Here is a 13448-nt window from a genome sequence, read left to right on the forward strand (position 1 = left end):
TTTCCTAGCATTTCTCTTCAGTCAGCTGAGCAAATCCCATTAGGCTAAATTGTTTCTCAGCCTCCAGAGTTTGATCCTCATTTACAGTTTTCTTACAATATGAAAAGGATTCAACACTACCAAGTGGAATTCTGTGGTGTATAACTTGCCTCAAATTCCTCTATTTCCTACTTGAACTTCATTGGCCTTTGTGGAAAGTTGCTAAGTTCTTCAGGTAGAAGGAGCTACAATCTGTAATTGGTCACTTACAATGGGATTTTTTTCTATTACGTTGTGGACTGCTTCCTAATATAGGATATCTCTCCCCTCATAAAGCAGACATGGTGGTTGTGAATCAGATTGCATCTAGGCTTCCAGAAATATGAATAATGCATTTAAATCTTCAATCACAGAATTAAAAAACCTTAGAACTCACATAAACTTAACCTTGTCGTGGTAAAGATGGGGACTTTTACCAGGGCCTACAGTGGCAGCATGTCTTAAGAATGTAGGTTGTCTGAACATTATTTCTTTTATTCTTTCTTATAAACCACTAGGTAAACTTTGTCTGCCCATTAAAGATGAGGTCTGAATGTCCTTCTTAAGGCCCCAATCAGGCTATTCCAGAATCCATTTGCACAATAATCTCTACAAATTTCGTTTAGTAATGGGGTGGAAGGAGTAGCCAAGGAAATTCACACCAACATTAAGTTGTCTAATTAATTTGGGAAGGTGGGCTAACCCCTACCCCACACGACCATAAATGAGTAAGTAAATAGGACTTTTTAGCCCTACTTGCCTGTTTGGGACAACCGCGTGAAAAATTGAATAGGGAACCATGAGTCCAAGTTCCATACTTGGCCTACTCCTCGTTAGCCTCAGCCTTAGCAGATCTCATCTTGGGTCTTTAGATATTGCTGGTAGGATTGTCTAACTCTTGGCCTCAGAAATCTCTGGGACTACGCACATTACCATGACTCTTCCGGAAGACCCGCCAGGCAAATCCAGCAAAATAGTTAGCATAAGAGTAAAGAGGAACTTGCAAATGGGGAGTTCATCTAGGACATGCTTGAAAGTCAAAGAAATGAAGTCCTGTGGCCAAACTAGTGACAGCTTCTTCCACCCTAAGATCTATTTCAGACAGATTCAAATTGTAAATATGAACCTCACGTTTATTTTCCTTTGAAACCGTATGTAGACTGTTTGTACATAAGCCACTTGGTTATCATTGATCTACTATGTCTATGGTAGTGAGAAGCGGCAAAACCATGCTATAACATAGACTTTGTTACCGGTCTGGGTAATAAATCAGGGAGTGGGGGGCCAAAGCTAGACACTACAAAGGGATTGGTTTAAGAACTACTAATGTCTATGGGTTAGCTGACAATGGTTGCTCTTGTTAGAGCATTCTCTTCCTCCCACCCACATGTTCTTCCTTCCTCTTCCTTGATCATCACAGACCACTGGGTCTCTGCACGTTCACATTTTCACAGGGAGGAAGTCGGAAGTAGTTGGAGCGGCGGAGTCGCCTTGGGGGTAAACCAGCCATCTGACGGCAAAGTTCATCTAGAAGAGAAGCAGAGAATAATGCCTAAAGGGCTGGTGTTTTGGGAGAAAGAGAAGACCCGGGGCTTCTGAGTGGCTCAGTTGGTCGGGTGTCCGACCCTCGATTTCAACTCAGGCCGTGATCTCACGGTTCATGAGTTCGAGCCCTGCCTTGCCCTCTGCGCTCACAGCGCGGAGCCTACTTGGGATTCTCTCTCTCTCTCTGCCCCTTCCCTATACATTCTCTCTCACTTTCTCTCTAAGTAAATAAACTTTTGAAAAAAGAAAGAGAAGACAGCAGTGTGCTGTCGTGAAAGGTTGAAGAGAAACAGATCTGGATTAGAACCCCCAATCTGCAGCTCGCTGGTTATTTATTGCTTACTAGAAAGTTACTTAACTTTTCTGAACCTCACTATCCCTTGCAGTAAAAGAAGCATGAAATACCTGCCTCAACAGTGTAGTTGTATTAAAACAAAATAATGTATGCTAAGTACCTAGCACAGGTTGCTGGCCGGTGAATTTTAGGCTGCTCTACACGCCTAGCTCCCGATGCTTCTAATCATGGGCTTATTAAATAGCAAAAAAGTGACATTCAATTATTCACTATCTATCTAAGTGTTTACTGTGTGCAAATGGCTAACTTTAGTAAGTCCCCTGAGACACTTGAAAGTGCCTAAGTCCCAAATACTCATCCTCAGTCTCAAGGTGCTTCCCTTGCAGGTGGCTTGCACAAAGCCAATGGGGGCAAATAACAAGTTTCCTTCTGCGAAGTTAACTACAGCTCTTACTCAGCAGCTCCGTGCAAGACGGGCTGTTGAGTCAGAAGGGGCTGTGTCTGTGGTGCCTTCACCAACCACACTTATCGTTTGGGGCTGGCCAGGGAGAGGGTGAGAGGTATCTTTGTTCCCACAATGCACGGTGTATAACCACACACGTTGGACCCTTTTAATTGTTTTTATCAGGTTTTTCTACCTTCCTCTACCCCTGAATTTTTGCATTAAGTAATGTAAATAGTTCCTGGAATTGATACACTGTTTCAAATGTAGCCAGCTTCTAAATGTCCTGTTTTGTATTTACTGATAGGCCCTGTCCAAACATCAATTGTCTCCAAATAGTGGAGGTTTTTTTTTTTGTTTTTTTTTTTTTCCTTTAGAGAGGTTTTTTTTTTTTTTTTTTCATTTGTGAACATGGCTGCCGGTAGTAGAGTCTATTATTTGTGATGGCTGACTTGGCCTTTTTTTTAAAGTTTTTATTTATTGATTTTTAGTCATCTCTACACCCAACGTGGGGCTTGAATTCCCAGACTGAGTCAGCCAGGTGCCCCTGATTCGGCCTTTTCACCTAGAACTCCAGTGAATGATCTCCAAAACAGTTCCAGCTTCAGAAAGCTCTATCTATGGGAGAGGTTGGGAGTTACAATCTTGCTGAAAAGAGATCCAAGATATTTTCCTTAGGGTTATCTTTATATACGAAGCACACTGCTTTACCTTGATTGCTTATCTAGCACAAGTTGGTGGGGCAGGCACTGATGGGAGTTCAGGGGGTGACCTAAAGCCCTCCTCCGAAGCCAGACCTTGGATCCATCAGGATCACGCCTCTATTTACCTCTCTCATCATTGCCCCTCCCCACTAAAAAACCAGATATCATCTTACCTTTCATTACTTCATGTTCCTTACAGACAAGACGAGAGCAGATCTCATTGTTGATGATGTACATACGTCGTAAACTGCCAGAGTCCCAGTAACATGGTTAAGGAAAGAGATAGCAAAAACCATCGGGAGGGGGATCTCTAGTCTGTATATAGGCCAGGGGTGCCTCGTCAGCTCCTGTACTCCCCACTCTCCCCTGTCTGTTTTCCTCCTCTCTCGATTTCTTTCCTTAAGTATTTTGGGCTGATTTTTCCCTCCCAGAGGAGGGAAGGGGACGGAATGGTATGAATTGCTCTTAGTGCCACTTTGCACATTCCTCCTGGAGTCAAGCCTAATACTGCTCTTCACTATTTCTGACATGGAGAGCTGGATCCTTTGCTTCAGCCTTTTTCTATGGGGTCATAGATTCACTGTACCAGTATTTCTCTCTCCAGCCCTCACTTCCCTTGCCTTCTAACATCCAGTCTTAATAGTCAGTCTGTTTTCCGCGTAACTCAAGTCTGACTCCAGGTTCTGTCTGGCACCGCCCTGAGAGGGTCATGTTCAAAATTTCTCTGCCACTAAAGACTGAAGTTCCACAGTGGGTGCTCATTGCATAGTTACTGACACGAAACCACTACCAGGGAAGGCGATTTCTGCACATCCTGGGATCCCTTACCTAGTGAAACATAACTGGTGAATGCATTGCTTGACTGGCCGATGCACCGAGTAGAGTCTCGTGCAAGCAAATTTTTCATCCCGGCAATCTGAAGAAGTCCAATACAGAAAAACAGGGAGAGGCATGAACAAAGGATTAAAGACATGGAGGAAGGTACAGAGAGCGGGGGGGGGGGGGGGCGGGAATACAAAGTAGTCTCTACACAGGATCATTGTAATGTGGGGAATGCCCTTCCTGTTCAACAAAGCAGAACAGTAGGAAACTGGCTGAAATAAAATTTAGGTGCTTTCCTACCTGGACCCAGAAGTAGCTAAAATAATCTCTGAGAGTTCTTCTAGGAAAGTCTTTCTAGGGTTATCCAGGCGGCAGTGTGAAATACCAAACTGAAATGAAATGCTGCTGACTCCATTCTCGAGAATAAGAACTCTTCTGTTGCAGTAGTTTTCAGTCCTAGCTGCCCATCAGAATCAGCAGTACATTACAGAAAGCGACCTTGCCCATGACACCTACAGTCCTCCTGTCCTTGCAGTCAGTTCCCAACACACTAACCACCACAGAAAGTCCAAAGGTAGCTCAGGAAGAGGACTGCTTTGGGATCATCCAACAGTGGTCCCCTCTTTTCTTCATGACCTCGAGGACAGGAGCTCATAAAGGAGAGCAGGAATGAAGGGCATTAAAAATACTCTTTGAGAAAGAATGGAAAGCAAACTAGAAGGTACATCAAGTACCCACCAAAGAACAAGGAGAGAAGGAATCCCCAAGAAGAAAGCTGAAGAAAAAGACATGCAAAAGGCAATCATACCTGCTGTGGTATTTTTATCATTGGCCGGAGCTGGAAGGCAGAAATTTCATTCAGTTATCATGAGTTCTAGGACTTACTACCTCTGTAACCTAGAATATCCTTTTCCCTTTGTAACCTTGGGGCCTCACTTGGGGCCCATATGGGGCACCCATGAATAAAAAATGGGTTGATAATGCTTTTAGCAACTTCTAAAAGAAAGCCCATAATGGACTGCTTTGATCCACAAAACTGAACAGATTTAGAAGTTAGGATGGGAAATCTGATTTTGCCTCTGTCCTCTCTCTTCTAGAATCGAAAAATTGATGGCATTTTGAGTAGCTTTGTGTTGTTGCTGAGAAGCAAATTTAGTATGGACAAAAGCCATATGCCCAGAAGAGCTTCATCCTAGAGCGAAGGAGAGAAGAGATTGTTATCCTGTAGAAGCTCTTGCTCATCAAGGAAAAGTTCTTCTCTGTAAATCAGATACATCATCATGGGTTCTTAGATGAAAGTGTTATTCAGCAAAGAATAGCAAAAGTCACAGCCATAGCCAAACCTAACCTAGGGTCAAGTTAAACACGGGCTTAACTTGTAGAATGAATAATAAATCAAGGAGGGAACCGTCTTGAAGGAATTCACTAGCCATGGGAGTGATGTGTACAAATGCCACTGGAAGAGTTGTTTATAGTCAGGATACTATAGGAATATGCTGGGTGGTCTTATCTACCCCCTAGTTGCAATTGCGGGCTTCTCGGCTGAGAATTCTCCAGCTTCTGCTTCTAGCCCAGATCTCCTCTAAGCTCCAGACCCGTAAATCCATCTGCCACTTTAGGGAAGAGTTTGTGGGTATTTCAAAGATCCCCCAAATCCAGTACATCTTAAACTGTCTTATCTTTGAACCAATTCAAATTCTTCTTCAGCGAATGGTACCACCAGCTACCCAACAGGAAACTGGACATCATCTCCACAGTCCCCTCTCACTTACAGTTCACACTTAATTCTCACTACCTCTTCCTCAGTTCAGGCGATCATCTTTTTACTGGGACTATTGCCATAGCATCTTGACTGGGTTTCTAATTCATAACTCTGATGAGAACCTTTCTTTGTGTAAACTATTCTCCGATTGGTTTTTATTTCTATCCTAAGCCTTTGCGCATACTGTTTTTTTTACCCCAAGGCTCTTCTCCCTATTTACCTGATTCACTTCTACTTGTCTTTCAAGAACCAACTTAGTCATTGTGCCCTCCCTGGAAGCCTTTCCTAACCCGGGGGACTCTTTTCTCACATCTTGGACAGCTTCTTTTGCTTATCCTGATTGTGGCATTTTGTGAAACCGAATGAAGTCAAAGTCAGCCATTTGTTTATCTTGTACATTAGACAAAAAATATCTCGTAGGAGGATATCAGTGTCGTTCACCTTTGTGTTCCCGGTTTATATTCCTATAAACCTAGTAGCAGGTTCTCAGGAACCATTTCTTTAAGGTAATCTAGTTTCTGTCTCCTTTTCTTACATCCTACCACTTATTCCTTGTAGATTTTTGCCCTGATTATTTAAAAAGCTCAGTTTCTCCAATGTGCCAAGCCTTATTTTGCGTTCACATCTTTGTGCATACTGTCCCTTCTTTGACCGCCTGGCTGGCTCCAATTCTTTCAAGAATCAGTTCAACCATTACTTCTAGAAAGTTTCCTTTTATCTTCCCAAGCAGTGAGTTGTGTATGTATTTATCTTGCCTTCGCCCATCCAGTCTTGGAAACTTTGAGGGGAATATCGCACTTCGGTGTTTCGTACGTCAGACGCCTAGGACAGTCCCTCCCTGGACCTACTGGGGGATCAAAAATATCACTAATTCAAACTGAACTGTTGGAAGAATTTTCACAAACTGTAGTGGTAGCTATTTAGGAACCTTAACCAGCTGTACCGCCTTCCGTAATGGGCTCTGGGGAAAGCCCAGAAAGGCCCCAGTGGCCCTGGGATCCCAGATCTGAACTCACCCAGGTCATCTGTGGAAGGCTCGATATCGGCCAGAACTGAAAAGGCACAAAACAGCAGGTGTGAGGAGGGCTTTGAATTGGCAAGGGGGAAGTCACAGTGGAAAAATGGACGTTATCACGGCAAAGTCAAGGCTACGGCTGGGTTTGTGTATTCTATCCAAGGGAATAGAGTTAACTGAAGTAATGGGGAATATTTTTTTGGAGAGTATGTGCCCTACTGGCAGTATCCTTTATTGCACGTGCCTTATGTTAGCTATTAATCCACTTTGTTTCATCTTTTTCAGAAAACGAGTGGGACTCTTTCCTTTTATCCCACTTGTCACTGAACAAAATACCCACAATCCCTCTATCCCTTTCTCAGGGATAAAAATACAGGATTAAGTCAAACGCTGGAATAAATGTTGTGAACATTGACAAGAATCATGCCATTTGAAGAGATCTGTAGTACAACTTACCTGTTTCATCTGTAGAGGGCTCATTCACCAGGTCTGCAAACATATAACACAAAGAATAAAAAAAATGCAGGAAGCAAAAGTGGCAAAGAGGGAAAGGGAAGGAGGGCATAGGGACGATCTTAAAGGAGGCAAGAAAAATCGCAGTGAAAGAGTGTGACCTCTTGGGCCAAGGTGAGGGACTCTCAGAGAAGGAAATGGGAGAGAAAAGATCGGACAGGTTCACAGCATCAGTGGTAGGCCTCTAGCCCCAGTGTGAAAGCACAGAAATAAAAAGGGTAGCTTACTAGGATCTTCTGTGAATGCTTCTGGAGTCACTGGAGTCACATCATCTGAGCAAAAAAAAAAAAATCAGAAAACATTTTTTTCCAATGTATTTATTTTGAGAGAGAGAGACAGACCCGGAGCACGAGCGGGGTAGGGACAGACAGGGAGAGAGAGAATCCCAAGCAAGATCTGTGCTGCCAGGGCAGAGCCCAAGGGAGGGCTCGAACTCACGACCTGCCAGATTATGGCCCGAGCCGAAATCGAGAGTCGGATGCTTGATTGACCAAGCCACCAGGGTGCCCCCCCCAGAAAATATTTTTTGGGCGCTCTCCGTCCCCCTCCCCTTCTCGCACTCCCAGGAAGTGAAACTGTCCAGCACGGCTGCCCACACGTAGCGGGTATCCCACGGTTGATTTTCTTTGTTTGCTTCCCAAACCAAGTCCTTTCCCTGCAACCCAAACAGATGTCACGCTTTGCCACTTCCCTGAATATACCCACACAGTCCTAGCCTAGAATATCCTTTTCCCTTTGTGTGCCTTCCCCTCCGTGCCCGTCAGACAATCCTCCACTGGCACCCCCTTTCTTCATGATACGTGGGTTAAGCATAGGAAGAGAAGAATCACATCATTTCGTTGTCCTACCGGATAATAAGCATACAGCTAGCTTGGGTTTCCTATGCGCCAAGCACCATTGAAATCTGTTTTTACAGATGATAAAATCGAGCACCAGACAAAAAATTTACCCAAGGTCCTACAGCTTGTTATAAGTACCATGGATTGATGGCCTCTTGGCGATGCTTTCGTTAAATGAAAATTGTCTTTACCAAAGACATTGAGTATGATAATTATAATTTTGACATAATTGGCTATCCGTTTGCTGAAACGCTTACATATAAGCGTGTTCCCAAAGGGTGATGTGGATGATTTTCTGATGCTCAGTGAGAACTGAGGTGAAGGGCGGGGGGGAGGGGAAATTCCAATGATAGTAGAGAATGACCTTGCAGTTGAACATTGGAAGGTAAAGGCAGGAGGAGACATAATAATAAGCGGTCCCAGCCTTAAGGTGGAATCTATTAGGATAAACAAGCAAACTGTATCAAAACTACAAATAACAGCACTATTGAAAACCAGCTGTCTCTCTCTGCTTTAAAACACAGGGGCACCTGGCTGGCTCAGTCGGTTAAGTGTCAGATTCTGGATTTCAGCTCAGGTCATGGTCTCCTGGCTCGTGAGATGGATCCCCATACCTGGCTCTGTGTTAACGGAGCATGGAGATTGCTACTTGGGATTCTCTCTCTCCCTTGCTCTCTACCTCCCCTACTCGCCTTTTCTCTCTCTCTCTCTCTCAAAATAAACAAACTTAAACAATATTTAGATGTCAACACAGCTTTGTTACTTTGCTTTTTCTTTTTTAAATGTTTACTTACTTTGAAAGGAAGGGTGTGTGAGCAGAGGAGGGGCAGAGAGAGGGGGAGAAAGGTAATCCCAAGCAGGCTCTGCGCTGCCGAGCACAGAGCTCAGAAGGGGGCTCGAACTCGTGAAACGTGAGATGTAGACCTGAGATGAAATCAAGAGTCAGACGCTTAATTGACGGAGCCACTCAGGCACCCCAGCATCTAAATATTCAGCAAGTATCCCATCTAGAAGTATCCTTCCTTGTAGACGGCTTGTCATCACAATCCATTTTGCCCACCAGGGGTCACCAAATTCACATAGTTTCCTTTGACTTTTTTTCCTTAACCGTCAGTGTCTAAATGGCAGGTTAAATCTGGAAAGAATAGCATTTTCATAAAGCGTGCCAGAGCGATTGATCATTGTGGTAGAGGGCAAAGAAAAATAAAACATTTTGAAGCAATTTATTTTGAGAGAGAGAGCCCTACTAGGGGGTTGGGGAGGGAGAGGGGAGCAAGAGGTGAGAGAGAAAGAAAGAGACAATCTCAAGCAGGTTCCAAGCTTAACTCAGCCCAGAGCCAGATGGAAACTCAATTCTATGAACCGTGAGATCATGACCTGAGCCAAAATCAAGAGCCCGACGCTCAACCGACTGAGCCACCCAGAACCCCACATCATCCTCTTAAAAAAATAGAAATAAAGTCATTAGATCCTACAGAAGGGGCTTTTTATCTCTAACACTGAACATTAGCTTTTCTTACTTCAGGACAAATTTTGGTAAAAGAAATCCAAGGCTGGGACGCGTGCGTGGCTCAGTCGGTTAAGCGTCCGACTTCGGCTCGGGTCATGATCTCGCGGTTTGTGAGTTCGAGCCCCGGGTCGGGCTCTGTGCCGACGGCTCGGGGCCTGGAGCCTGCTTCAGATTCTGTGTCTCCCTCTTTCTCTGCCCCTCCCCTGCTCACGCTCTGTCTCTCTCTGTCTCTCAAAAATAAATAAATGTGAAAAAAAAAAAATCCAAGGCTGTTGCAATCCTCTAGGACATTTGAAAAACCACTAACCCGAGTCATTCCAAAAACCGTGAGGGACGTGGAGCCTCTCCAGGACACGGTGCCATCCCACCAGTTCCCTTCCTGCCCTACATTCCAGTCCAGCCACTCACAGAGATGGAAGCAAACCAGTGGGAGAGCGGAGGGGTTGGAAGTGTTTCCTTGCTGTCGCCTCCGAATTTCTGGATAGAGTACTGTTTGCCCGTGTATTCCTCAGGTCACCCACCTTATCCGTGAGCAGCCAGCGTGTAAATGTTTCTTTAGGGTTCACGCATGTTCTCTGAAAAGAAATCTTAAGCAGGCATTTTTAGCACATCTTCTATTTCTGTTAAAGAAGCATCACAAACATCTGGAAAAGGACTGGACCGTAACGGGCCCAGAAAAATGAATTCAGAACTCTAATGGGGGTTCAGAAACTGAGGGATTCAGACCTCTTTACCCACAGCAGTGGAAAAAGAAAATGCCATGTTTCCACATTTTTATCTACTGTACCAGGATGCCCAGGAAGAAATCGTATTGTGCCCCAGTGTATGCATAGAAAATTGAAACCAGATGTATATGATGCCGCTTTACTCTTGCAAGGTACTTGCAAAGTACTCCTTTTTTTGTTTTAGTTTATGCTAATTTATCCAAAACAAAAGGCCAGTTGTGATCTGCTAATTTGATTTTATGATCCATTAATGGGCTCTCAAGGGTCGGGGAAAGTAAGAGATAAATTGTAGTTATGTTTGTCTGGAGGCAGAGTGGAGATGTTCATTGGAGTTTCCTTCGTCAGGCTGAAGGAAGTGGCCCTTTGGGAGCCAAGACTTGGGTTCTGTCCCTTAGTGCCAGAATTTCACTGTCGTACTGAGATGGCTTCTTATCCTGTCTGTCGGTTAGCTTCTCCGTTGTTACGTGGTTGGGAAAATGCTTTCTTTTGTTAGTGGTATATTCTGAGGAAGCTAAGAGATATATATATATAGGAGAGTAAAAATGAGGGATGGTCATGGAGGAGGTTTTGGGAAAGGTATTTCAGTTGACAAACAAAAGAAGTTTTTCGAGAGGATATTAGGATTTTGGAAACTGGTGAATTAGACCCTATTTCCTGTAAATTGGCAATATGTCTCTCTCTTATATTACAGATTCTTTAACTGGGACCATTAATCCATATTATACCGATGAGAACCCCAGCAGATGGGGCGGGCACCTGGCTGGTTCAGTCAGAAGAGCATGTGACTCTTGATCTCGGGGTCATGAGTTCGAGCCCCACATTGGGGGTTGGGATTACTTAAATAAATACTAAAAAAAAAATAATAATAATAACCAAAACACAAAAAATACACACAGAGCCCGGATCCATGGGGTTACGTACCTCCTCGTTGACCATTGGCTCCTAGTGGTGTCCAGTCTGTGGCAAAGGAAAGAGAAAAGGGATAAATGACTCTAGCTCTACACCCCATAAAGCTTTTATAAGATGAACCAGAAAATGATGGGCAAATCGTTTACTTGATTTTTCTGCACTGGATTTCTGTATAGTGCCCTACAAAATCAAGGGTGCCGGGCCGGCTCAGTCAGTAGAGCATGCGACCCTTGATCTCAAGGTCGTGAGTTTAAGCCCCACGTTAGGCGTGGAGCCTATTTAACACAAAAATGAAAAATTTCAAAATTACTCAGCCCGTTAGTGCTGACAGGGAAACACTCAAAGAAAAGCAAGTTCCTGGGAACAAAGCCCTGCTTTGCCAAGCCCTGGCTTGGGGGTGCCTTCTTGCCCTCAATCCCCCGCAGGAGTGGGGTCCTATTGGGCGGACGGGGCCAGCAGCCTTTCTAATGTGCCCTGTTCTATCACAACCTCCATTGTACGAGCTACATTACTGAACAACCTCAAAAGTGATTTTCTCACAGTCTGTATCTGGCAGAATGAGAAAATAAAATAGAGTAGGATTTTGTCAACGTCCGAGGGTTCGCTTTCCATGGCCCCTCTTCTAGCTCAGTGAGTTTACTTGCGTGTGTGGTTAGGCCCGTGTTTCTTTGTGTGCGTGTGGATATGTTTGTGTGTTGCAGGAGCCAGTGTTGGTTAAGTGGGAGTGTATATATTCCCACGGGAATTCCCAATTCCCTTTATGAATTGAATTTGGTCCAGTTTCTTACTAGCCGTCTCTGTATGTTTGTGCACGCAATTGTGTGCCCATTTCTTTTTTCTTTGGCGTTTGTTTGCTTGTACGTTTATGTGTGCGACCCTCTTATGGTTAGTATGGGTCCGAGGTCATCTCTGATCTCCTCCTAGCCCTTTCTTCTCAGACATAAATCTGTTCCTCTCTTTCTTTTTAAAAATTTTTAAGCTTATTTTTTTATTTTTGAGAGAGAGAGAGAGAAAGCATGAGTGGGGGAGAGGCAGAGAGACAGGGAGAGAGAGAGAATCCCAAGCAGGTCCCACACTGTCAGCGCAGAGCCCGACATGGAGCCCGAACCCACGAACCATAAGATCATGACCCCGAGCCAAAGTCAGACGCTCAACCGACTGAGCCACTCGGGCACCCCTGTTCATTTCTCTAACGGCTATTCTAGAACTCAGTAGCCGGCGCTCCTGCTGTGGTTCCTCTTCAACTTCCCCTCCATCCTGCCCTCCAGCCTACACCTCCACACTCACGTATAGCTGAGGAGCTGGCATTGTAGGGAGGAAAGAACAAAGGTAGGGACTCACCAGAGGGGATGATGAACGCAGTGAGACACAGAAGCACCTTGGGTCCCAAGAGCAGCATATCTGACGGGGGTGTTGGGAGAGTAGAGGTTGTGATGCTCAGGGACACATCAGCATTTTGACTTCAGGCAGGGGTACCTGCAGGGCCCCTCTCCTTGTCTTCCCAGGGTTTTTCCTGGTCCCCCATGTGACTCAAGCCCTTTCTCTCTTTTCGTTCACCCAGCATTCTTTTCCCAATTCTATTCTGTGATCACTTACCATTATTCTAACTCGCATTACTTTTTTCTGCCCAGTCAGAGGAAACTTTGTGTTCTAAATGGTCTGTGCTTGCCCCTACTCTTGGCCTCCTTCATCCCCCAGTGTCTAATTTTCCCTTTTGATATCTGTGGCTATTTTAATATCATCTGCTTAAGTTGGTGTCTCCTGTTGAATTCCATGGATAATTGGGATATCCGCTCAATTCTAAGGCAGTGGCATTTCCCATTGCCCCCCCTCCGGCCTTTCAATTTCAACTTCACCCACGCACAAACACACACACGCGCGCACACGCTCCCTCTGTCTGTTCAGGGTTATATACAATCAGACAACTCACTGTGTACTTTTTCTCTGCTCTTTCCACCGAGTCCTTTGGCTGCTGAACGTGTCTCTCCTTCTCTCGCTGTTTCTACTTTGGCTGGAGAATAAGACGAACAGGGCCACTCCCTGGGAAGGACTTCAAATTTGGCCTACTCTGAAACAATGAGATGAGGGAAAGGGAGGGAGAGAGAGAGACACACAGAGAGGGAGAAAGCCAGGCTAGAGGAGTGTGATGGGGCTGGACTGAGAAGGGGCTGGGATTCGCAGTCACTCACACCCTCATTCCAAATGTTATGACCACACCAGTGAGTGATATGCCGTTCCCTAGGAGGCCTGGCTCCCGCTCATGTGCCTTTCTTCCATGAGTTTCTTTTCCCTCTTGCAACCTGGCCCCAGGCCCCAGCCTCCACCCACCTCCTTTTCCTTGGGCTCCTT

The 13448-nt window shown here is 44.9% G+C and overlaps 1 protein-coding gene across 2 annotated transcripts; it reads right to left on the minus strand.

The window, feature by feature from the left end:
* Positions 1–1130: 1130 nt before the first annotated feature.
* MFAP5 (microfibril associated protein 5) lies at positions 1131–13242 on the minus strand. Of its 2 annotated transcripts, XM_047868594.1 has the most exons (10): positions 13030–13241; positions 12441–12500; positions 11112–11147; positions 7344–7388; positions 7060–7092; positions 6605–6640; positions 4635–4664; positions 3833–3920; positions 3178–3251; positions 1131–1545 (listed from the first exon to the last, which is right to left on the minus strand). In XM_047868594.1, exons 2-10 carry the CDS (start codon positions 12496–12498, stop codon positions 1433–1435), a joined length of 513 nt encoding a protein of 170 aa, XP_047724550.1. In that variant the 5' UTR covers positions 12499–12500; positions 13030–13241; the 3' UTR covers positions 1131–1432. The 2 variants fall into 2 exon arrangements, with proteins under 2 accessions (XP_047724550.1, XP_047724551.1); XM_047868595.1 differs by lacking the exon at positions 6605–6640 and having other exon boundaries at positions 13030–13242.
* Between the last annotated feature and the right edge of the window lie 206 nt (positions 13243–13448).

This window comes from Prionailurus viverrinus, chromosome B4 (genome assembly GCF_022837055.1).
Source record: "Prionailurus viverrinus isolate Anna chromosome B4, UM_Priviv_1.0, whole genome shotgun sequence".
Classification (NCBI taxonomy): Eukaryota; Metazoa; Chordata; class Mammalia; order Carnivora; family Felidae; genus Prionailurus; species Prionailurus viverrinus.

Coding starts and splice junctions, on each gene's coding strand:
- MFAP5 (XM_047868594.1), bottom strand. CDS start 12,498: ATGCTGCTCTTGGGACCCAAGGTGCTTCTGTGTCTCACTGCGTTCATC. Junction 7,389..11,111: donor AGCCAATGGTCAACGAGGAG/GTACGTAACCCC, acceptor TTTTTTGCTCAG/ATGATGTGACTCCAGTGACT. Junction 3,921..4,634: donor TGATAAAAATACCACAGCAG/GTATGATTGCCT, acceptor GGACTTCTTCAG/ATTGCCGGGATGAAAAATTT.